Source organism: Scyliorhinus canicula, chromosome 8 (assembly GCF_902713615.1).
Source record: "Scyliorhinus canicula chromosome 8, sScyCan1.1, whole genome shotgun sequence".
Classification (NCBI taxonomy): domain Eukaryota; kingdom Metazoa; phylum Chordata; class Chondrichthyes; order Carcharhiniformes; family Scyliorhinidae; genus Scyliorhinus; species Scyliorhinus canicula.
In genome coordinates this window covers 165467679-165493604 of record NC_052153.1, presented here as the reverse complement: position 1 = coordinate 165493604, position 25926 = coordinate 165467679, and the positions used below count along the sequence as shown (strand labels likewise).

At 49.0% G+C, this 25926-nt stretch overlaps 1 protein-coding gene across 2 annotated transcripts in view; it reads right to left on the bottom strand.

Annotated features, from left to right (window-relative positions):
• The window catches only part of pdlim3b (PDZ and LIM domain 3b), a 107863-nt gene that overhangs the window by 36342 nt on the left and 45595 nt on the right, over positions 1–25926 (bottom strand). For both annotated transcript variants that reach the window (XM_038805639.1, XM_038805640.1), the window contains exon 3: positions 25751–25835. In XM_038805639.1, the coding sequence (XP_038661567.1) occupies positions 25751–25835 (85 nt within the window). The remainder of the gene's footprint in view (positions 1–25750; positions 25836–25926) is intronic.

Genomic DNA, 25926 nt, shown 5'->3' with positions numbered 1-25926 from the left:
CGTGTGCATTAAGGAAAGAAACAACAAGTTCCAAACAAGAACTATAAAATGAAAAAAGAGCCAAGTACAGTATATCAAATGGAAAACCGAATAGTGGGAAAAAGGTCCGCGTGATATAAAAAGGGCGCGAAAAAGGAACAGATTTACAGTCAGATGACCAACTGTTGTTGAACCTACAGGCACAACAAACCGTTACTAGGTTGCTTCTTTACTGGTTAGACAACCAGTGTAAATGAAGGTAGACACTGGATTATCAGTTTCATTGGTTCCAGAAACTGTTTACCAAGAACCCTCACAGATAATACCAAAAACTTATACTGGGAAAGTGGTTCTGTTGAAGGGTCATATTGATATAATTGTGCAGGTAAATGGACAGACTTCAGACTTGTCCCTGCACACTGTTAAAGGTAACTATCCAGCTCGAATGGGGAAAACCTGACTGAGAGAATCAAACTGAACTGGACCGAGGTGAATCTCATGTCAGAGTCCGAAGCAAGTCTATCGAAGATTTTAAAGAAACATGCTATTGTCTTTAATGGAGAGCTGGGAACATGGACGAGATCTCAGTCCAACTAAAGACTAAGGATGAAAGCCAAGCAAAATGCCTAAAGGCTAGGTCAGTGCTGTATGCCACAAAGCCTAAGGTCGAGGCAGAATTAGAGAGGCTGGTCAAAATGGGGGTCGTCAAACCCATTCATGTAGGCAATTAGGCCAAATTGATAGCCCCGTGATTAATTGATGATTTACTTGCTGGGTTGGCTGGTGGCTAGCATTTCAATGAAGGTGACGTTAGACAAGCTTACCTACCGAAAAATGTGGATCCAGATTCACAACAATATTTGACAATCATGAAACACAAAGGGCTATTCAGATATAAAAGACTTCCATTGGCATCACCTGTGTTGTTCCAATGTGCCATGGATCAAATTATAAGTGGACAAGAAGTGGACAGTGCTACTTAGATGATATCTTAATTACTGGACAGAATGAAGAAAAGCATCTTCAAAATTTAGATAGTACACTCCAGCGACTAGAAGATTACGGACTACGAGGGCAGAAGGATAAATGTGAATTCTTCAAATCATCTTTTGAATACTTAGGGCACATCATAGATACAAAAGAACTGAACAAATGGCCTTCAAAAGGAAATATCAAACTGAGGCACTCAGTTATGATATTTTGTAGCTCAAAATGTAATTCAATTTCGATTGTTTTTGGGCTTATAAACTATTATGGAAGGTTTGCCCCAAATCAAGCAAATATTCTCAAGCCTTTACACAACCTATTGTGTCAAAACAGGAAATGGAAATGGGCAGATCAGTGCGAGAAGGCCTCCCTACAAGCTAAAGAGGCTCTACTAAAGTCAGAATCATAGAATTTACAGTGCAGGAGGCCATTTAGCCTATCGAGTCTGCACCGGCCCTTGGAAAGAGCCACTTTACTTCAGCCCACACCTCCATCCTATCCCCGTAACCCCACCTAACCTTCTTGGACAATAAGGGCAATTTATCATGGCCAATCCACCTAATCTGCACATCTTTGGACTGTGGGAGGAAACTGGAGCACCCGGATGAAACCCACGCAGAACGTGCAGACTCCGCACAGACAGTGACCCAAGCCCAGAATCGAACCTGGAACCCTGGAGCTGTGAAGCAACTGTGCTGACCACTGTGTTACCGTGCTGCCCACTAAGTCCTGACACATTTTTAACTGAAGCTACCCTTGCAACTGGCGTGTGACGCATCACGTTATGGGATGGGAGCAGTGGTTCCTCACAATGCCCAATGGTGAAGAGAAGCCAATAACATTAGCATCAAGATACTTGAACAAAGTAGAAATGAACAATGCACAGATAGAAAAGGAAGTTCTGGGCATCATTTTCGGAATCACGCATTTTTACCAATACCTGTATGGAAGGAAATTTACTTTACTAACAGATCATTGACAACTGACAAAGATATTTCAGCTGCACGCCGGTGTTCCATTTCTAGTAGTGAGCTGGTTGCAGCTATGGGCATCGCTGTTGTCAGCACATATATACACAATAAAATAGCGTCAAGCAGGAATGCTGATGGAGTCTCTAGATTACCATACGAGTTGCCAATGAATAGGTTTAGCACACTGGGCTAAATCGCTGGCTTTTAAAGCAGACCCAGGCAGGCCAGCAGCACAGTTCAATTCCCGTACCAGCCTCCCCGAACAGGCACCGGAATGTGGCGACTAGGGGCTTTTCACAGTAACTTCATTTGAAGCCTACTTGTGACAATAAGCGATTTTCATTTCATTTCATTTCAATAGTTCAAGTGGTAATAGATGCTATTTGGAAGAAGTCGATAACACTCCTGTATACACCAGAATGAATCCATTACTATCAGAGTTATGGACGTGGTACTTCAGGGCAAGACCCTGGGAACAAACCTGGAGTTTATTATTTGATTCGAAACAATGTGCAGAGATATTGGGAAATGGCAGGGGAATAGCACAAAGACATGATGCTCGTTAGGAGAGCTTGTGCAGACATGATGGATCAAATGGCTTCTGTGCATACCCATGATGGGACAGATTTAAGTCAGTATAGATTGCTAGCTTAACGGAGGCTTGTTCAAGGTACGACACTCAGGCCGGATGCCGCCTGCGATGCCACATGACCCTGCCCCAGGAGGCAGTTTTCAAAATTACTGTCAACCAGCTGACGTTCAATGCATGATTTTGCTTGGATAACCTCCTCCAATCACAGGCTGCTTCTGTCCTGCATTTACTGCTGATAGGCTGACTAGTGAGCCTATCAGCACCAAAGGTGGGAGAGAAAAATTCTTTGATTGATGGATATCCGAACAGTGTGCTGAAGGTGAGAGAAATGAAGGTAAGTATGGACTGGAGAGCAGGGAAACAAGCAATGGTGTAGTCGGAGCCCGATGAGCCAAGCAATGACCATAAGATCATAAGAGATAGGAACAGGAGTCGGCTGTTCAGCCCCTCGGGCTTGCTCCACCATTCATTAGGATCATGGCTGTTCCGACATTCCTCACGTCCACTTTCCTGCCCTTTCCCTGTAATCCTTCATTCCCTGAATGATCAAGGATCTATCTACCTGAGCCTTAAATATACACAAGGACTCTGTCCCTAAAGCTCTTTGTGGCAAGGAGTTCCAAAGTCCCACCCCCTCTGAGAGAAAATATTCCTCCTCATCTCAGCCTGAAATTGGACACCCCTTTATTCTGAGACTATGCCCTCTGATCCAAGATTCTCCAATAAAGGAAGCATCCTCTCCGCATTTACCCTGTCAAGCCCCTTAAGCATCCCATATGTGTTAATAAGATCACTTCTCATTCTTCTAAATTCCAATGAGTAGAGTCCCACCCTGTTTAACCTTTGCTCCTGGGATCATCCTAGTGAATCTTCTCTGAACTATCTCCAATGAAAGAATATCTTTCCTTCAATAAGGGGACCAAAGCTGCTCACAGTTCTCCAGATGCGATCTAAACCAGTACCATGTACAGTTGAAGTTAGACCTCCCCACTCTTATACTCCAACCTCCTAGAAATTAGGGCCAACATTCCATTAGCCTGCCTGGTCACCTGCTGCACCAGGTGCTAACTTTCTGTATTTTGTGCACAATTCCCCCAAGTCCCTTTGTGTTGCAGCGTTCTGCAGTTTTAGGAGCCCTCAGAGCCAAGAAATATGGGGGCCATAATCGGGGGGAGCCAAGCAATGGTGGGGCCAGAGAGCAGGGTGCAAGCTACAATGGGCTGCAGTATGGGAGACATGTTACCCGGGCGGCAAGGGATCGCTGTTGATGGGACCAGAAGATCCCGCCAACTGTCACAGCCAGAATTCAGTAGTGGCCATTTCTTGGTTGTTGGGGAGGGGGGTGCAAACAATGGTAGGAGCGAAAGATGGCGGGCCACGTGAAACGTGACGTGGGAAACCCCGCCCTGTGTTCTGCTGGGACTGCTGAGCTTATCACTTGGCACATCTGCTATCGATGTCTGCACATGTTTCAGGGCCAGGGAGAGTTTTCCTTGATATTCTTTGCAATGGTGGCTTTGTCCGTCATCTCACCCCCTCTACCCATTTTCCAATCCACCGTCCTCCCACCAACCCGAACCCCACAAGGACAGTGACCCAGGGACACGATAGAACCTGGGTTCGCAGTGCCCTGAGGCAGCAGTGCTAACCACTGCGCCACCGTGCCACCCAGAAATTTCTTTGCACAGAGCGTTGTGAATCTTTGTAATTCTCTTCCTCAGGGGCCTGTGGAAGCTCTGTCATTGAGTCTGTTTAAAGCAGAGATTGATTGATTTCTGATTAACAATAACGTAAAGGGTTAGGAGATAGTGGGCGTAAAAGACATTGAAGTGTTCAATCAGCCATGATCGTACTGATTGGCAGAGCAAGGTCGATGGGCTGAATGGCCTACTCCAGTTCCTATGGTCCTCTAACGCTTCTATATTTTTAGAAACAGGTCAGGCGGGCTTCCTGTTTTGGTGCCCGCTCATCGACTATCCTCCGGGGGTGAACTCCAAGGTGGGTGGGAAGGTGTTGGGCTGGGCATCTGCCTATTTTGCATGCTCTCCCGCCGAAAACACACTTGATGGGGGTATGTAAAATCAAGTCCATGGGCTCATTCTCGAACATACGTAAATTGTCCCTTACCCTATTTATTTGATCTAATTCCAGGACATGTACTGTTAATGATAAATTAGCTGGGGGTTAATTGCATTCTGATGGTGGATATTAACTGAAGACTCACCCGTGCTCATAAAAACCAAAGCAGGCGGCAGATGTGGTTGCTGGCTGGAAGTGCTATGTGAGCCTCCCTAAATGAAAGCTTATAAAATGTATAATAGGCTAGCCTCCAGTGTTCTAGGATGTTTCCTCTTGTGGGAGAGACTAGAGCCAGGCAACACTGTTTAAAAATAAGGGATCTCCCATGTAGGACAGCGATTAAGGAGCATTTGTTTTCTCTCAGAAGGTTCTGAGTCTTTCTAACTCTCTTCCCCCGAGAGTGCTGGAGGTGGGAGTTGATGAATATTTTTAAGGCAGAGGCAGGTAGATTCTTGACCAACAAGGGACTCCTGTAGCCACTTTACATCTTCACAACACACATTCCCGCCAAGCTTTGAACTTGTAAATATTACATTTGATCCCTATATCCAAATCATTGATATATATTGTGAACACTTGGGGCCCAAGTACTGATCCTTGCGGTACCCCTCTAGCCACAGCCTGCCAACGTGAGTATGACCCATTTATTCCCACTCTCGGTTTTCCGCCTGTTAGCTCACCTTTAATCCATGCCAGTATATTGCCTCCTATTCCATGTGCTTTTGTTACGACACCCTGGGCCAGTGCACGGTCAATTCCAGCCCCACGTGCCCCAGAGTCACAACACAAGTGAATTGACCAAAAATTCTTATTAAAATATCCAAAGCTGCCCAATGATTAGTCACCTGGGGCGGGATTCTCCGCGGACCGACGTGACGCCCATTTCCGGCGGGAAAAAGCGGTGTGCATGACTCCGGCGTCTGGGCTATCTTTTAAGCTGGCAATCTCCGTTCCCGGAAGGGCCAGCAGCGGACTGACACGATAGGCGTCAGTTTCTCCAGCTGCGGAAGTAGTGAGACCCGGCGTGTTTTGGAGGAGGAGGAGGAGAGACAAACCCGGCATTTGGGGGGGGGGTGTTCCGGCATTTGGGGGGGGGGGTGTTCCGGCATTTTGGGGGGGGGGGTTCCGGCATTTGGGGGGGGGGGGGTTCCGGCATTTGGGGGGGGGTTCCGGCACTGGGGGGGGGAGGTTCCGGCATTTGGGGGGGGGGGTGTTCCGGCATTTGGGGGGGGGGGGTGTTCCGGCATTTTGGGGGGGTTCCGGCATTGGGGGGTGGAGGTTCCGGCATTTGGGGGGGGGGTGTTCCGGCATTTGGGGGGGGGGGTGTTCCGGCATTTTGGGGGGGGGGGGGTTCCGGCATTTGGGGGGGGGTTCCGGCACTGGGGGGGGGAGGTTCCGGCATTTGGGGGGGGGGGTGTTCCGGCATTTGGGGGGGGGGGGTGTTCCGGCATTTTGGGGGGGTTCCGGCATTGGGGGGTGGAGGTTCCGGCATTTGGGGGGGGGGTGTTCCGGCATTTGGGGGGGGGGGTGTTCCGGCATTTTGGGGGGGGTGTTCCGGCATTTGGGGGGGTTCCGGCATTGGGGGGGGGGTGTTCCGGCATTTGGGGGGGGGTGTTCCGGCATTTGGGGGGGGGGGTTCCGGCATTTGGGGCGGGGGGTGTTCCGGCATTTGGGGGGGGGGGGTGTTCCGGCATTTGGGGGGGGGTGTTCCGGCATTTGGGGGGGGGGGGGGTGTTCCGGCATTTGGGGGGGGGGGGTTCCGGCATTTGGGGGGGGAGGTTGCGGCATCGGGGGGGGGGTTGCGGGCAGCGGCGTGCAGAGAGGGGGGGCGACGGATGCCCGGGGCCAATGCACCGTCGCCCCCCCCCTCTGTACGCCGCTGCCCCCTACCCCAACCCCCCCCACTCACCACCCCTACCTCCCTCCCCACCACTCCTACCCCCCTCCCCACCACCCCTACCTCCCTCCCCACCACACCTACCCCCCTCCAACGCCGCCCCCCATCTCTCGCAACGCCGCAACCCCCCACCCTCAACGCCGGGTCCCCCCCCTCAACGCCGGGTCCCCCCCCCCTCAACGCCGGTACCCACACCCCGTCCCCCTCCCTCTGAAGGCCGGTACCCACACCCCCCCCTCTCCTCCGCCCCGCCCTTCCTTCCTCCGTCCCCCCTTCTTCCTCCTCCCCCCCTTCCTTCCTCCGTTAGTGGGGGGGGGGTGTGCGGCGTTAGTGGGGGGTGGGGGGGTGCGGCGTTGGATGGGGGTAGGGGTGGTGAAGGGGGTAGGGGTGGTGAGGGGGGGTTGGGGTAGGGGCAGCGGCGTGCAGAGGAGGGGGGCGACTGATGCCCGGGGCCAACGCACCGTCGCCCCCCCCCCCTCTGCACGCCGCTGCTCCTACCCCAACCCCCTCCCCTCACCACCCCTACCCCCTTCACCACCCCTGCCCCCCTCCAACGCCGCACCCCCCCACCCCCCACCCCACGCCGCACCCCCCCCCCCACTAACGGAGGAAGGAAGGGGGGAGGAGGAAGGAAGGGGGGCGGAGGAAGGAAGGGGGGGAGGAAGGAAGGGGGGGAGGAGGAAGGAGGGGGGACGGAGGAAGGAAGGGGGGGAGGAGGAAGGAAGGGGGGGAGGAGGAAGGAGGGGGGACGGAGGAAGGAAGGGGGGGAGGAGGAAGGAGGGGGGGAGGAGGAAGGAGGGGGGACGGAGGAAGAAGGGGGGAGGAGGAAGGAGGGGGGACGGAGGAAGGAAGGGGGGGAGGAGGAAGAAGGGGGGAGGAGGAAGGAGGGGGCAGGAGGAAGGAGGGGGGAGGAGGAGAGAGGGGGGGGTGTGTGGGTACCGGCCTTCAGAGGGAGGGGGACGGGGTGTGGGTACCGGCGTTGAGGGGGGGACCCGGCGTTGAGAGGGGGGGGTTGCGGCGATGAGGGGGGGTTGCGGCGTTGAGGGTGGGGGGTTGCGGCGTTGAGGGTGGGGGGTTGCGGCGTTGCGAGAGATGGGGGCGGCGTTGGAGGGGGGTAGGGGTGGTGGGGAGGGGGGGTAGGGGTGGTGGGGAGGGGCGTAGGGGCGTTGGAGGGAGGTAGGGGTGGTGAGGGGGGGTGGTTGGGGTAGGGGGCAGCGGCGTACAGAGGGGGGGGCGACGGTGCGTTGGCCCCGGGCATCCGTCGCCCCCCCCTCTCTGCACGCCGCTGCCCCCAAACCCCCCCCGATGCCGCAACCCACCCCCCCGATGCCGCAACCCACCCCCCGATGCCGCAACCCACCCCGCCCAATGCCGCAACACCCCGGATGCCGCAACCCACCCCCCGATGCCGCAACCCACCCCCCGATGCCGCAACCCACCCCCCCCATGCCGCAACCCACCCCCCCCGATGCCGCAACCCACCCCCCGACACTGAACGGCGTCAACCATCATCAATGGTTGACGCCGTTTTAAAGCAACTGTGATTTTCGCCGACGTGACCCATGGCCACGTCGGCGGGACTTCGGCCCATCCGGGCCGGAGATTTGTGGAATCTAAAAATATAATGAAATCCCGCCGGCGCCAGCTGTTTTCAGAGGCTGCCGGCGGGATTTGCACAGCGCCGGTTTTTGGCCGGTCAGAGATTTAAAAACACTGCGGGAGCGGGAATAACGCCGCTGCCGGCCGATTCTCCGACCCTGCGTGGGGTCGGAGAATCCCGCCCCTGGTTTGTATTTTAAAAATTATTTATTTAAAAAAGAACTATAATGAAATATGCAGCAAATACAACTGTTAGCTATTATCTATCACCTAATACCCCACTTTAACATGCCCCCACCCTCTAGACACACACACACACACACACACACACACACACGCACACAAGACAGGCAAATACAAAGGGGTGGATAGGTGTACAAATCATGGGCGAAATTCTCCAACCCCACGCAGGGTCGGAGAATCGCCCGGGGGCGCCGGTAATCCCGCTCCCGCCATGTTCAAAATTCTCCCACTCGCCATAAAACGGTGTTCTTCAAATCCCGCCGCCCGCCTCTGAGAACGGCTGGCGCCGGCGGGATGCCATTGTTTTTTGAGGCTTAATTATTCTCCGGCCCGGATGGGCCGAAGTCCCGCCAACGTGGCCACGGGTCACGTCGGCGAAAATCAAAGTTGGTTTATAACGGCGTCAACCATTGATGATGATTGACGCCGTTCAGCTTGGAGGTGGGTGACAGGCCGGGGAGAAAGATAAATTACCTACTTCGAGTGCCGGGGGGGGGGGGTTTGTGAAGAGAGAGAGTGAAATCACTTACATCGAGTGCCGGGGGGGTAGGGGTGGGGGGGGGGGGGGTTGGTTGGGGTGGGGGGGGTGGGGGTAGGGGTGGGGGGGGGTGGGGAGGTGGGGGGGGTGGTGGGGGTGGGGGGAGTGGTTGGGGTGGGGGGGTTGGTTGGGGTGGGGGGGGAGTGGTTGGGGTGGGGGGGTGGGGGGTAGGGGTGGGGGGGTGGGAAGAGAGAGAGATAAATCACTTACTCCGAGTGCCGGTGCGTTGGGGGGAGGGTTTGTGAAGAGAGAGAGTGAAATCACTTACATCGAGTGCCGGGGGGTAGGGGTGGGGGGGGAGGTTGGTTGGGGTGGGGGGGGTTGGTTGGGGTGGGGGGGAGTGGTTGGGATGGGGGGGTGGGGGTAGGGGTGGGGGGGTGGAGGTAGGGGTGGGGGGGGTGGGGGTAGGGGTGGGGGGTGGGGGTAGGGGTTGGGGGGGTTGGTTGGGGTGGGGGGGGAGTGGTTGGGGTGGGGGGGTGGGGGTAGGGGTGGTGGGAGGGGGGGGTGGTGGGGGTGGGGGGGTGTGGTGGGGGTGGGGGGGGTTTGTGAAGAGAGAGTGAAATCAATTACTTCGAGTGCCGGGGGTAGGGGTGGGGGGGGGGGTGTGTGGGGGTTGGGGGGGGGGGGGGTGTGGGGGTTGGGGGGATGGCAGTTGGGGGGAGTGGGGTGTGGAGGGGGTGGGAGTTGGGTTTGTGAAGAGAGAGAGTGAAATCAATTACTTCGAGTGCCGGGGGTAGGGGTGGTGGGGGGGTTGGGGGGGTGGCAGTTGGGGGGGTGGCAGTTGGGGGGGTGGGGGTTGGGGGGGTGGAATTCTCCGCTCCCGCGCGGAATCGGGAAGTCTGTCGTGAACTCGGCCGAATTTCACGACAGCCTCGGAGGCCGTTCCTCGCACCCTATTCACCACCCCCAGGGGGCTAGGAGCGGCGCTCTGTAAATCTCGGCCGCCGGGCCTTGACGCTTGCGTCAAGGTGGCGCGCCGAGAATGACGCAACGGCGGCGCCTAAATGACGTCAGCCGCGCATGCGCAGGTTGGCCGGCTCCAACCCGCGCATGCGCGGCTAACGTCACGACGGCTGACAGCTCCAACCCGCGCATGCGTGGTTGCCGTCTTCCCCTCCACTGCCCCGCAAGACATGGCGGCTTGATCTTGCGGGGGTGCCGGAGGGGAAAGAGTGCGTCGCTTGGAGGGGGTGGGAGAATCGCGGGGGGTGCCAGGGCGGCGTGTCGTGAGTCGCCCGACCGTCCCGCGATTCTCCCACCCGGCGTGGGGAGCGGAGAATCGCGCCCATCAAGCGTGCAGGTTGAACACTCTGTTTGCAGCCTGTAATGGTCTTCTCTAAATTCATATATTCAGTTCTCTGTAGTTTCAAAAATGCAGTACTCATAGCTTTTCTGGGATGACTGAGGTCCAGGGAACAATAGATGTCACACATGGTGCCTTGAGTGCACCAGGTTGTCTGGGAGTTCATTAACAGGAAGGAGTTCGATTCCCTGAACATTCAACTTGAGTGCAACCACCACCAGAAGATCATGCACCTGTGTGCATACTTTCCTGGGAACATGCATGAGAGCTACATTCTGGGGCAGTCGGAGATCCCGGTGTCTTCGAGGGACATCCCTGAATGATCCCTGCTGCGTACTCCGCCCTGTGGCCTTTGATGCACATGACACGCTGTGCCACTCTGTTCCACCTGCTGACCCCAGGACACAGTGTTGTCAGGAGAGGGAGACTCAAGGGAGCTGGTGACTGCCGTTGTCTCCCTGTGGGGATGCTCTCGGATAGCCTCCGGTGCTCCCTCTTCTGGAATGGTGCCCTGGTACGGAGAGGGGCAGCTGGATTGAGCACCAGAACCGCTGCGTCATCTGGCTCTGCGTGGCTTGACAGCTCCCTATTGTCTGCACCATGGTGCCCTCAGCAATGGACCTCTGTGGCACTGACTGCCCTGTGGCTAACCTTCTAACCCCCTCAGGGGAACAGGGTATCCTGACTGGACTCCACCATGTCATTACCGGCCCTAATTAGCATTAGTTACCAGTAGCGGCCGTGCCCATCAGGAAACACCCGGCGATTCCGGCTCGCTACCACACTTAGAAACCTTTCCGTTATATCACGCTCAGAATGTCCATTGACTTTCCTTTATCAGTCACAATTGACTGGCTTTTTTGTTGGGTTTTGCACCTTGAAGGAATGTATAGGTCTGTATGCTATGTAATAGCTCTTTGAGGATGATCTGTTGCCTATGCGCAATCATATCTTTTTTTTGATAAATATTTTTATTGGGTGTTTTACAGTTATGTACTAAGAATAAAGTATATATATATATATATATATATAAGAGAAGAAAACACAAAGAAAAATCTGGTAGGGTATTATGCACTTGGCAGTCATATCTTTTAACATATTTTTCTAATTCACCTCAGCCTATTTGTCCCTCATAATAATAATAATGTTTATTAATGTCACAAGTAGGCTTACATTAACACTGCAATGAAGTTACTGTGAAAATCCCCTAGTCGCCACATTCCAGCAATTGTATGGTTACACAGAGGGAGAATTCTGAATATCCAAATTACCTAACGGCACATCTGTCGGGACTTGTGGGAGGAAACGGGAGCACCCGGCGGAAACCCACCCAGACACGGGGAGAATGTGCAGATTCCACACAGTCAATGACCCAAGCCGAGAATCGAACCTGGGTCCCTGGCACTGTGAAGCAACAGTGCTAACCACGGTGCGAGCATACCGCCCATAATTTCCTTCATGCCTTCACAATATCCTTTTTTCAACGTTAATGCCCTCTCTTCAGATTGAACCCCCACTTTCAAACACAACTTAAAAGTCTATCATATTGTGATCACTCATCCCTAAAGTTTCTTTTACAACTAGATTATCAAGTGCTGCACGACCCTTAACTTTGGTTATTTTTGACATCAATCTGCATTCAATGCATACTCAATCGTTCGTTTCTCCTGTCTTCTAGACCCATTACCCCCGATGTTGTTTGTGATCTACATAAATTTGTTTGTGATCTACATAAATGACCTGGAGGAAGGTATAGGTCTGATTAGCAAGTTTGCAGATAATACTAAGATTGGTGGAGTTGCAGATAGCAAGGAGGACTGTCAGAGAATACAACAAAAGATAGATAGTTTGGAGAGTTGGGCAGAGAAATGGCAGATGGAGTTCAATCCAGGCAAATGCGAGGTGATGCATTTTGGAAGATCAAATTCAAGAGCGGACTATATGGTCAATGGAAGGGTCCTGGGGAAAATTGATGTACAGAGAGTTCTGGGAGTTCAGGTCCATTGTAGCCTGAAGGTGGCAACGCAGGTTGATAGAGTGGTCAAGAAGGCATACAGCATGCTTGCCTTCATCGGACAGGGTATTGAGTACAAGAGTCGGCAGCTCATGTTACAGTTGTATAGGACTTTGGTTAGGCCACATTTGGAATACTGCGTGCAGTTCTGGTCGCCACATTACCAGAAGGATGTGGATGCTTTGGAGAGGGTGCAGAGGAGGTTCACCAGGATGTTGCCTGGTATGGAGGGTGCTAGCTATGAAGAAAGGTTGAGTAGATTAGGATTGTTTTCGTTGGAAAGACGGAGGTTTAGGGGGGACCTGATTGAGGTCTACAAAATTATGAGAGGTATGGACAGGGTGGATAGCAACGAGCTTTTCCCAAGAGTGGGGGTGTCAGTTACAAGGGGTCACGATTTCAAGGTGAGAGGTGGAAAGTTTAAGGGAGATGTGGGTGGAAAGTTTTTTACGCAGAGGGTGGTGAGTGCCTGGAACGCTTTACCAGCGGAGGTGGTAGAGGCGGGCATGATAGCATCATTTAAGATGCATCTGGACAGATATATGAACGGGCGGGGAACAGAGGGAAGTAGACCTTGGAAGATAGGAGACAGGTTTTAGATAAAGGATCTGGATCGGCGCAGGCTGGGAGGGCCGAAGGCCCTGTTCCTGTGCTGTAATTTTCTTTGTTCTTTGTATTACCAATCTTACTTCCTTCCAATTTGGGCCTCACATCAGGTTCCTATCTCCCTGACAGGATAGTTTAAACCCACCCTAACAGCACTAACAAATCTCCCTGCGGGTATATCAGTGCCAGTCCTGTTAAGGTGTAACCCATCTAGCTTGTACAAATCCCATCTGTGACCAAACCAGTTTCAATGCCTCAGAAATCTGAAGCCCTCTCTCCTACACCATTCTAGCCACATATTTAATCAATAAGTTCTCCTAGTCCTATGCTCAACAGCACATGGAGCTGGGAGCACCAGCACGGCAGCATAGTGGTTAGCACAATTGCTTCAAAGCTCCAGAGTCCCAGGTTCGCTTCCCGGCTTGGGTCACTGTCTGTGCAGAGGCTGCACATCCTCCCCGTGTGTGCGTGGGTTTCTCAGGGTGCTCCGGTTTCCTCCCATAGTCCAAAGATGTGCAGGTTAGGTAGATTGGACGTGCTAAATTGCCCTTAGTGTCCAAAATTTCCCTTAGCGTTGGGTGGGGTTACTGGGTTATGGGGATAGGGTGGAGATGTAGGCCTGGGTAGGGTGCTGTTTCCAAGAGCCGGTGCAGACTCGATGGGCCGAATGGCCTCCTTCTGTACTGTAAATTCTATGAAATCCTGAGATTACTGCGCTGGTGGGTGGTCCTGCTTTTTCATTTCCTTCCTAACTCCCTGAAATCTGCTTTCAGGACTTCATCCTTCTTTATACCTATGTCATTGATACCAATGTGGACTACGACTTCTGGCTGATCCCCATCCCTCAAAGAATGTCCTGCAGCTGCTCCATGATATCCTTGCCTCTGGCACCAGGGAGGCAACACACCATCCTGGAGTCACGTTTATTGCTGCAGAAATGCCTGCCCTATCCCCTGACTATGGACTCCCCATCACTATGTCTCTTCCATTCGTCTTTCTCTCCTGTACAGCTGAGCCCACAGTGGTGCCACAGGCTTGGCTTTGGCTGCACTCCTCTGAGGAGCCATCACCCTCATCAGCTTCCAAAATGGAAAACTGGTTAGCAAGTGGGATAAACTCAGGGGCCTTTTGCACTACTTAATAAATAAATAAATAAACATTCTTTATTGTCACAAGTCGGCTGGCATTAACATTGCAATGAAGTTACTGTGAAAAGCCCTGAGTCGCCACATTCCGTACTTATGTGGTTGTCTTAGGCTGCCTGTTGGGCAGCCATTCCCTTGCTGTACACTTCCAACCTGCGGTGTGACCAGCTCCCTAAATGTGCTATCCACATAGTCCTCTTCCTCGTAGAGACACAACGGTCACTCCAACCACCACTTGAATTCCAAAACCTGGAGTTCAAGCTTGTGCAGCTGTTGACACTTCCTACAGATATGTTTGTCTGGGACACGTGATGCGTCTAGGACTTCAGACATACCAAAGGATGTACACTCCACTTGAGCTGCCATTCTGTAACTCCAGCAGCTATTTATTTTTAGTGTATGGAGAATAAGCTTGTTAACAAACCAATTGACCCCAATAATACACTGCCCACACCATAACACGGCTGGTGGGGACAGGTTGACGTGAGAGGGCAGGCCGATTTTTAAAAACGTTTTTACAAGGATGGGAATGCTCTTTGTCCACCCACCCACCCAAAGGTGGTAGCTCTATCATCTTCCTTCCTACCCGCATTCTCTCCAAAGTCCACACCCCGCCCGAATCCCTAAGCTGGCATCCATTAAGCCTTCCTCTTGGGACAGGTGGCAGCCCTGGCAATGCCCGCTGATGAACTCTTGGCACTGCCACGACTGTATTGTAGTGCAGCTGCCAGCCAAACCAATTGGCTGGCATCCCGAGGGTGCAACTTCTCTAGTGAGGGTGGAAGTCCCACTGTTAGCCAATTTAGCTCACTGCCAGCAGACTAGGGCTGCAAGAGTTCCAGCTGACTTTCCGTGAGGCATCCATCCCCCTGTAAAATAAAGACCCCCAGGTGTGGCAGGTATACATTTTGAACTCTTCGGGGGGATACGATTGAAGATTTTAAAGATGATGAGAGGCATAGATTCTGGGTGAATTGGTAATTAGTGATTGAAGTGATTGCGAACCAATGGGCATGAATACAGAGTTGAGTTAGATGCTCGTGTTTCTTCTGATATACAGCCTGAAGTATGAGCTGAGCTCCCTGTAGCTGTTCAGTGGACAGCTGAATTGTATCATGAAGATAGCTGTAAGGTCGCTAGGAACAATGAGCTATTGTATGCTTAGCTGATTAACTTCGACCAGCAGAAAAGAGTTTTCAAAAGTTTTTTTAAAAGTTGGCTTCAGGTTTGTTGCCCGTAAGCAAAGTCGCCATCGTCCCAGATGACCGTAGGCTGCATTACCTCTTTGAGAGGGGGGAGAGCTGACTGGTGGTGATTTAACACGAGGATTACCACAACTCAGGCGAGGGGCAATGTTGAGAAGGCGGGGTCTTCATGAATAACCTGAGCCACTACGGGAATTGCTGCCTGTACCAGGCATTTTTATAACTAAAGGGGAGATAGAGTTACCATATATAGACAGAGGATTTATGGCTGCATATCAGTCCTTGCCATCATTTTCTGTTAACTGCTTTCAGCTGTGCATTACAGAGAACCTTGTTTGTTAACTCAGTTCCGTCTGAGATTATGGTCATTCACTGGCATCCGCATTAAGCTCCACCATTCCTACACTTGGTGACCAGGCATTCCTGGCTGTTTTAAATTGTGTACCTGCTCTCTCCGACATCCGACATCTAATAGCAGGGAATAATAAAAGTAAGATACTGTGGATGCTAATAGGAGGACGCATCACAGAGCATGTTTCACAGCAATTTTGCGACTAATTAGCTGACCTCTCCTTTCTAATTGCAATTTGAGGTGCTTTAACGACTCCCAGTTCCCAGCTGATGTTGAGGATTACTGCAGCTCCCCTTCTATTGGTTGGCTAGCTGTGTGGGAGAAAATCCCCACTGTTTGTGCACAGACTGAAAACAAAAACAATTGTGTGCACACCAGCGTTAGTAAATCCTGCCAAAACGTTTTCTAGTTACCCACAGTTAATCCTCAAACTGCACACCAACCACAATCTCCAGGCTTTACAATGGATAGAATGTTGCATATGGGAACGCTAATTGCTGGGTTTAAATTTCCCTTTTGATCCATGTTATTGTTCAGTAATCAAGGTAAAACAGCTGAGGTCGGCAAATGGATGTGGGCTTTTTCCAAGCTGCAGTAATACTATTTAGGCTTATTTAAAAGCTCACAGCGAGACTGAAACTGGAAACCAAACAATCATTTCTTTCGCGCCGATTAACTGTGTAACATTACTTCTCGTTAGTAATATCTTTGGAAGCACAAAACAATGCAACAAACAAAACAGACAGGTAGTTCCACCAGCTCTTGCACTTGCACCAAATCATGAGTTACCATTGGCGATATCAGCCAGACAAACATTTAGTGCGTTCATGTGATACTCCAGTGTCTTATTTTAATGAGGGATCCAGCAGTTTAAAACAAATAACGTTTCTGTTAAAATAGTGGACAGAGGAATGTCTCAAGAACATGTTTTATCTGCTGTTACCACTGACGGTAACTTCCAGCCTGCAGGATACAATCTCAGCAGTAGGTTACATCCCACCTATCACTGTAATACCCTGAAATATATCACTCTCCATCAATCAGCATTTTAGACTAACTGTAGAAAAGAAACTGCTTGGTTCTCCACATTTTAAGGTGGCTATTGTTTTGTTATGCTCTTGACGTAGCATAAGCTGCTTCCTTGATGTGCACTCTGACAAAGGAAGGTTCAGACTTGGAGATAGCTTTAACACATTTATTAAACTGTTAACAATTCTCCTACTTGGATTCAACTCTCCTGTTAATCCTGCTATAGCTACTCAGACGATCAAACCAGTCTGCTACAATCCACGTGGTGGGTGTGATGTGTTCAGTCAACCCTGTGTACTCACTAAGTGTCTCCACTGGAAAGAGAAAGATGTGTGCTGTGTCCTTTTATATGGGTTGGTGTAATGTCCTCCTGTGGTAGTGTCACCTCTGTGTGTGTCGTGAATGCCCATTGGTCGTGTCCTATCTTACTGGCCTATTGGTTGAATGGGTGTCATGGCTCTGGTGCTCCCTCTAGTGTCTATCTAGTCTACGTGTATTTACATTAACCTCTGTGTATTTACAGTGATGCATATCACCACACACCCCCTTTTATCGTGTTACATATTTTCTGTGCAGTGTTAAAGAGAATTGAACAAATTAGGTAGATGAGTGATGCTATGTACAAGTTATGATGACTGTGATGACTCTACAATAGTATACAAGACCAAATAATAGTGCAATGACTTTGAGTATAAGACAATACAAAATAAAAGTTATGAGTCCAATAGTTCATTAATTATTATGGTCGAGTGTCTTTCTTGTTTGGTTGGTGAGATGGTGATGTTGATGGTGGCATTGCTTTGTAAAGGCCGTTTGTGTCCCTGTGCGTAAGGAACCAAGAAGTGGTCAAATCACTTTGTTGTCTGATTTGGAGTCTTTTTTTCTTCCGATGCTTGTGGTAGCAATGTATGCAATCTGCATCATCCTGCCATGGTATGTCATTGTACTGAGCTGAGCAGTAACCGTGTCCTTCATGGGCAGAGTTGTACCATGTTGTACCAGTCGTTGTTCCATTGGTGTTGTTTCTGTAGTGCTTATTGTCGACGTTGTTACCGCTGGTACGCTTCTTGTTATTGTCTGTGATGTTGCTGTTGTGTTGCTTGGTTTTGTTGTCGTGTTTGCTGCACTCAAGGACCACACTCTGTGGATAATACGAGTCCTTCACATAGTAACTCGTGTCAGCGTCCTTTGTGGCATCTTGCGTTTCCTTGAGCGTGCCGTCACTGAGTTTGCGGCGCTCCCCGTTTGGAGTCATGTCCGGCTTACTTGAATCAGCTTTGGCTTGTCGATGCTCCCCATCTGGAATCTGGTCTGTTTCACCTGAGTCAGTTTTGGCTTGTCGATGCTCCCCTTCTGGAGCCCTTTCTGGTTCACCTGAATCAGGTTTGGTTTCTTGCCGCTCTCCGTCCGGAGTCATTGCAGGTTTACTTGAATCTTCTGAAGTTTTGTGATGCTCCCCGTCCGGAGTCAAAATGAGGTTTGAATTAACGTGGTGTCACCGGAGTCACCAGTAATCTCATTGTGATTGTCGAGTGCCTCTGTACACACTAGCTGAGGTCTGTCACGTTGCACATCTTGTATGGGAAGTGGGATGCCGTCGTCACTTGTCGCACATACAGTAGGTAGAGCCTCAGTGTCTTCTTGTCGTTCACTTGAGCTGGGTAGACTGTCAGAGTCTTCTTCTGGTGGCTCAAACAATCTGGGTGGATTGTCATAGTCGCTTTGTTGTTCACTGGAGCGTGGTATACTGTCATAGTCTTCTGGCTGTGCACTGGAGCGTGATAGACTGTCATAGTCTTCTTGCTGTGCACTGGAGCGTGGTATACTGTCATAGTCTTCTGGCTGTGCACTGGAGCGTGATAGACTGTCATAGTCTTCTTGCTGTGCACTGGAGCGTGATAGACTGTCATAGTCTTCTTGCTGTGCACTGGAGCGTGATAGACTGTCATAGTCTTCTTGCTGTGCACTGGAGCGTGGTATACTGTCATAGTCTTCTTGCTGTGCACTGGAGCATGGTATACTGTCATAGTCTTCTTGCTGTGCACTGGAGCGTGATAGACTGTCATAGTCTTCTTGCTGTGCACTGGAGCATGGTATACTGTCATAGTCTTCTTGCTGTGCATTGGAGCGTGGTATACTGTCATAGTCTTCTTGCTGTGCACTGGAGCGTGGTATACTGTCATAGTCTTCTTGCTGTGCACTGGAGCGTGGTATACTGTCATAGTCTTCTTGCTGTGCACTGGAGCGTGATAGACTGTCATAGTCTTCTTGCTGTGCACTGGAGCGTGGTATACTGTCATAGTCTTCTGGCTGTGCACTGGAGCGTGATAGACTGTCATAGTCTTCTTGCTGTGCACTGGAGCGTGATAGACTGTCATAGTCTTCTTGCTGTGCACTGGAGCGTGATAGACTGTCATAGTCTTTTTGCTGTGCACTGGAGCGTGATAGACTGTCATAGTCTTCTTGCTGTGCACTGGAGCGTGGTATACTGTCATAGTCTTCTTGCTGTGCACTGGAGCGTGATAGACTGTCATTGTGTTCTTGCTGTGCACTGGAGCGTGATAGACTGTCATAGTCTTCTTGCTGTGCATTTGAGCTTGCCATCTGCTGCTGGTTGCTCAGAGGAAGTTGCTGGTCTTGTTCATGCAAGGACTGCGCTCTAGAGTCTTGCGTTCCTTCAATCGTGGAGGCTGTCCACGAGCTCGCCGTGGAGGCTTGTGTCACTCCCTCTGTGGAGTCTTTCATCGCTTTCTGTGTGGAGGCTGGGACCCTTTGTGGTGCGTGGACCACTCTCTGTGTGGAGTCGGGGACCCTTCGCTGTGCATGGACCACTCTCTGTGTGGCAGCAGGCTGCTCTCTGTGGGCTTGTGCCACTCTCTGTCTCTTGGCATCAGGCCGCAGCATAATCCAGCACTCACAAGTCGGGATGTCATATATGTTGGGCTGAGGATTCCCCAATCCGAAGAACTCGTCATCGGGGTCTTCAATGTACAACACCTTTAGTTGCGATTCAGATTTGGTACTGGGGTAGCCACCTCCCAAGATGAAATCTTCATCGGAGTCGTTGTCTGTCCAAAACGTATCATCTTCTAGGGCGGTGCAAACTGCTTGGTGCAGGGTTCTGCGGAGGTTACTTTCAGCTACTGAACGAATTTTAGGCATTGTGCTGTCGTTCCAGGTGAAAGAATATAGTTTTGAGGCTTAAATTTTTTTTTCATGTTTTGGTACATTTCCCCTTTCAGTGGGCGTGGTCCGAGGCCTCTGACATCCCGAAGCATGTGACGTAGGTCTTAGGAAGCAATTGCGCATGCGCAGATCGTTGTTCCTTTACTTGGGGCCTTTTTCGCAATGGCGCATGCGCGGCTTCTCGCTCATGCGCAAACGGACCTTCCCGTTCTGTGCGCTCGTCGCGCAACTGCGCATGTGCAGCACCTTTTCCAAGATGGCTGCAAATCAAAACTGCCGTTTGTTGCTGCAAGCCTACCTCGTGGTGAGTTTTGGCACCGCTTTTATCTTTTCTTCTTGTACCTTCATCACAGAATTCTTGGAATTTGTCCAGGACTGCCTGGAAGTCGCTCTTGTTTTGCCCCTTTGAGCATTTGATGGTCTGGAGGATTTCAGCTGCTCTTAGACCCGCGATGGTAAGTAGAAGCTTTATTTTCTCTGCATCCGCCACGCCATCTAAGTCGGACGCTACCAGGTAGATCTCGAATCTCTGCCTGAACGCACGCTAGTTTTCACTGAGATTGCCTTGGTACCTGAGCCACTGTGGAACCGGAATCTCGAACATCATCTTGCCTGGGTGCCGTTGCTGGTTGTCACTGTTTGCTAAGTTGTAACTATATGGATTTAAACAGTTCACTCACTGGTACCATGTTTTGTTATGCTCTTGACGTAGCATAAGCCGCTTCCTTGATGTGCACTCTGACAAAGGAATGTTCACATTTGGAGATAGCTTTAACACATTTATTAAACTGTTAACGATTCTTCTACTTGGATTCAACTCTCCTGTTAATCCTGCTATAGCTACTCAGACGATCTAACCAGTCTGCTACAATCCACGTGGTGGGTGTGATGTGTTTCAAATCAACCCTGTGTACACACTGAGTGTCTCCACTGGAAAGAGGAAGATCATGTGTGCTGTGTCCTTTTATATGGGTTGGTGTAATGCCCCCCTGTGTTAGTGTCACCTCTGTGTGTGTCGTGAATGCCCATTGGTCGTGTCCTATCTTACTGGCCTATTGGTTGAATGTCTGTGTATCATGACTCTGGTGCTGCCTCTAGTGTCTATCTAGTCTAAGTGTATTTACATTAACCCCTTGGGTATTTACAGTGATGCATATCACCACAGCTATTACAGCAGCAACTGATATTGGCAAGTGTAGAGTGACCATGTCGATTTATTGGCTCTGTTATTGGGGATCACGTACCTCTGCTCTCCAGCCTTTCAATCAAACGGCCAAAATCTACAAGGTAGATTTTGACATTGTGTCACGGTGTAAAATTGATTATATCAAATTTGCAGTCTGTTTCCCCTCTCTCCCCATTTGCTTCTATAGAGGTCAGTGACAATTTCTTCTTTCATGGGATGTGGGCATTGTTGGCTAGCCCAGCATTTATTGCCCACCCGTAGTTGCCTTTGAGAACGGCACGAGTACAAAGTGGAGATCAGCACTTTGATTTTATATCATTTTATTAACATAAATACAACCTGGTGTAGGAGCTTAATAATTAAAATTGGTTGGTTTGCACAACAGCTAGATATTGGCTCTGTTACGTAAATTACATGCTAAACACAAGGTGCTATTTAGAAAAGAGACTGTCATAACAGAACTGGAAACCCAAAGTAAGGATTTAAAAATATTTTTCTGTTTGGAAGTACTTAAATGTTTTTCCCATCCCATTGCCATCTTTGGCAGAGGGTAAACATGGGGTGACTTGTTCACAATGCTCATTTTTAGTTGAGGCCTTCAGGTTAGACTCAGAATTACACTCCCCCATCATCATTTGGTATCTTCCAGTTGTGACATTTGTCAACATGTCGCCTCGCCATGAAGATTGACAGGCTTAAACCACTTCCTATTTCACAGTGGACTGGAAACAAGAGGGGGATGAGTATCAGGGTCAAGAGGAAAGTGTAGTGTAGTGAGATTGCATTGCATGGAGCTAAAACCATTTAACTTTATAGCAATACACTTTGTATCCAATTAGCAGGGATGTGAGGTTGTTTTCTCAGATGAGAAGATAGCCGTATGATGGGAGGCCGAGGAAACTGGGCCTCTTCTTTCTGGAGTCGAGAAAAATGAGAGATGGTCTTATTGAAAAGTAACAGGGTGGACACTAGGAGATTTTTTTCTGAAAATGTAAAACACAAGAACACCGGGTAAGCAGTTGATCATTTAGGACTGGGATGAAGAAAATTTTCTTCACTCATCGGGCTGAGGATTTTTCAAGTTTGCTACCACAATGGTTGTGAATGCTCCATCTTCAATATATTTAAGGTTGAAATGAATGATTTATTGGTCCCTCAGGCATCGCGGGTTATGGAGAGAGGGCGAGAAAGTGGGTTTGAGGTCGAAGATTCACCATGGATGTATTAAATGGCAGAGCGGATCTGAGGGGCTATTTCTTATATGCTTAAGAGAGCACAAGTGTCGGAGAGAGTTAAAAACATACTAAAGTAACGTCAGCAGAAGGGAAGGAGCTGATACAGTGAGTAGTTGGTGAATTATTTTCTTCAGGTCAAATCAGGGACAAGTCTTCAAATTTATTTTAATTTAGATAGTAGTCTAATAAAGAAAGACATTTTAAATGTTTCCCAGGGTTTTGAAACTTAGTGCAAGTTAAGTGGGTAGAAACAAAAAATTACAAAAAATAAAAAGTTTATACAAATATTAGAAATAATCTTGACTAAGATATGGCAGAGGCAGGTTATATGAAGTGTAGGATGTGGGAATTTGTGGAGTGAACAGATCTGCAGTAGACATTTCCCTCTTGAACCTCATAGGGCATAGAGTCAATGAGCTTGAGTGCGAGTTGGAGACACTCTGACACATAAATTGGGGGGTGGCAACACAATCTAGATAGTCGCTCTAGACTTCAGTCGCATCTCATAGAAAGGTGCAGGTCCAGAGTGGGGTCAGTGTGAGTGACGGTGTGCAGAGTGAGGGGAACCTAGGTGAAATAGAGAACGAGACGCTGTGGGAACTAATCCTATCTGACAGCTACAATGTACTTACTACCCATGAGGATACAGATAAAGCCTGTCAGAAGGTCTACCAGAATGTGGACCATGGCACCTTGGAGAGGGAAGCTGTCCTTTGAGTGGGGGTGGGAGGGAAGGAAGAGTAGAAACACCCTTCAACCTCTTAGGCACTCCCTCAGGATCAAGGATGACTTGCTCCCACTCTGGTTCAATGGGTTTTGAAATGGCTGCTAAATCCAAGGCAGGATCTGTAGACATATGTGGAGCAGGTGGTAGATGCGGTGTTCTGCAGTTTATACATTCCCTCTGACACCTTGACTTTGCATCTGCACATTTTACCATGTCTATCAATGATATGGTGTGACAATTCTCAACTCCACTTTCCTGCCTTATCCCCACAACCCTTAATTCCATTTCTGATTAAGAATCTGTCTACCTGAGCCTAAAACTAACTTAACAATCCAGCCTTGAAGTCCTTTGCAGTAAAGTATTCCACAGATTCACCACACTCTGAGAGAAGAAAATCCTCCTAATCTCTGTTTTAAATGGGCAGCCTGTTACTCTGACCCTAGACTCTCGAAAAGAGGAAACATCCTCTCAGCATCTACCCTATCAAAACCCCTGAGGATCCTACAAGTCTCAATAAGGTCACCTCTCATTCTTCTAAACAATGAGTACAGGTCCAATCTATTCAACCTCTCCTTGTAAGAAAATCCCTCCATACCTGGGATCAACTGAGTGAACCTTACCCAGACTGCATTCAATGGCAGTATATTTTTTCTTAAGAGGAGGGGACCAAAACTGTTCACAGTATTCCAGGTATTTCTAGCCACCAGATTCGGAGGATCTTGCAACGGCATCTTTGCTGGTTCTTCTCCAGTCCTTTGAGGTGCCTGCTCCATGAAGCATATAGGCGCATGGGGATCTCTGCTGCCTGGTAATCATTTTTTTAATAAAGTACCCAATTCATTTTTTTTCCAATTTAAGGGGAAATTGAGCATGGCCAATCCACCTACCCTGCTCATCTTTTACCTCATCATTGTTGTCGGGAAATTACCAGAGTCTATAATTAAGGGATAGGGTGACTCAACACCTTGGAAATTTTCAGCTAATCAGACAGAGTCAGCATGGATTTGTAAAGATCATGATGGATAAGCCTGATTGTATTTTTAAAGAGGTGACTGAAGGCGTGGTTTGGAGAATGTCTGTGGACCTTATTTATATGGACTTCCAGAAGGTATCTGATAAAGTCTCTCACAAGGTACTTTTAGCTGAGGTTGCAGCTCATGGAATTGAAGGCAAATTATTAACTTGTTTGGGAAGTTAGCTGAGTGGCTGGAGACAGGGTGCAGGGATAACGAACGGGTAATCTAATTGGCAGAATATGACTATCAGTCCCATATGGATCTATGTTGGCCATCAATCTTTCACAGTGACCCCTAACCACTTAGATAATGAGGCAGAAAGCCACACATTCAAATTTGCTGCTGACAAAAGATAAATCGCATTCTATGCAGTGTAGATGAAACATAAAATTACAACAAAATATTGACAGATTAAGTGAATGGGCAAAACTGTGGCAAATAGATTTCAATGGAGGCAAATGTGTGGTTGTCCTCCTTGGATCTAAAAATACAATAAATAAGATACATTCTAAAAGTTCAAAACAGTGGAGGTCTAATGAGACTTGAGTCGGGGGGATTTCATGTGTGCAGATCATCAAAATGTCTTGAACAGATACAGGCAAAGCTTATGGAATGCTGCCGCTTATATCAATGGAATGGAATGCAAGGCAGTGGAAATGATGCTTCGGCTATGCAAAGTTTAGCCCAAAGCTGAAGTTCTGTGAACATTTCTGGGCATTATATCTCAGGTTGGATACAGTGGCCTTGGAGGGAGTTCAGTGTAGATTTATCAGAATTATACCTAAGTTCAAAAGTTAAATTACAAGGAGAAATGATACACGTTTGGATTGTATCCCCAGAAGTCTTGGAGGTTAGACGATTATTTCATCGAAGTCATCAAGGTATTGAGGAGAACAGAAAGAGTTGGGGAGAAATTGTTCCAGTTGGCTAAGGCATCTAGGATTGGAGCCATTGTCTACAAATTAGACCTTTCAGGAGTGAAACTAAGAACCACTTCTATACACAAAGGGCGACAGATGTTTGGAACTCTCTTCCACTCATGGCAACTGATGCTAGATCAATTGTTCATTTTAAAGCTAAGAATAATGGATTTTTTTGTTGTTCGAAGGTAATAAGGGATATAGAGCAAAGGTGGAGTTAGGTCAGAAGTCAGCCATGATCTTGGATCATGATCATCAGCAGAATAGAGAGGCTAAATGGTACACTCCTGTTCCTACATAATGGGGTACAATTACTCATCAGTAATACTCCTGCAGTAACACTACTGCTGTTATCCTTGTTTCTGATGTGAATGGCTAGGCCACTAGCCTATCTGCTCCTTGCATCCTAGTTTAATGAGTATTATTTCCTCTCAAATTCCTTTTCTAGCAAGTACATTTTGCTACCTAAAGATGTTTGAACTCTTAAGTCTCAAAAATTATTTATCATCTGGTTTTACACTATCTGTAAAAGGTTAAGATTATTTTTTTTAAAGTTTGTGAATTAGTCGTATGGTAGGATTTTCTATTGTTCTTTCATGGGATATGGGGGTCTCTGGGAAGGTCATCATTTGTCGCCCATCCCTAATTGCCCTTGCACAGAGTGGTTTGCTAAGCCGTTTCAGAGGGCAGTTAAGAGTCAACCCCATTGTAGTTCTAGAGTCGCATGTGTGGGGATGGCAAATTTCCTTCCCTCAAATACTTAGGCCCTGTGACTTTCTCAGCGAGCACATCTTATTACAAATAAGCAGGTAAGTTACGAGGAATGACCATTTTTACTACAGCTTTCTTACCACAACCTCCGACAATAATGCAATAGTATGCAAGCCTCATGTCTGCCTTAAACAATTTAAACATTCAAACTTTCCTCCTGTATTATTTACCTGTGGTTCAGCCTCTAAATTAATCTTGAAGGGGTTTTCCTTGCCATCTTCAGTGACTCGAGGAGACCAAAGTTTAGTTTCAGGCCTGGGATACAAGTAGACAAAACCTCAACATTTTCATTTTGTTTTTTCACAGTTCAATAATATATTGTAGATTTATTTGGGATACATTACAA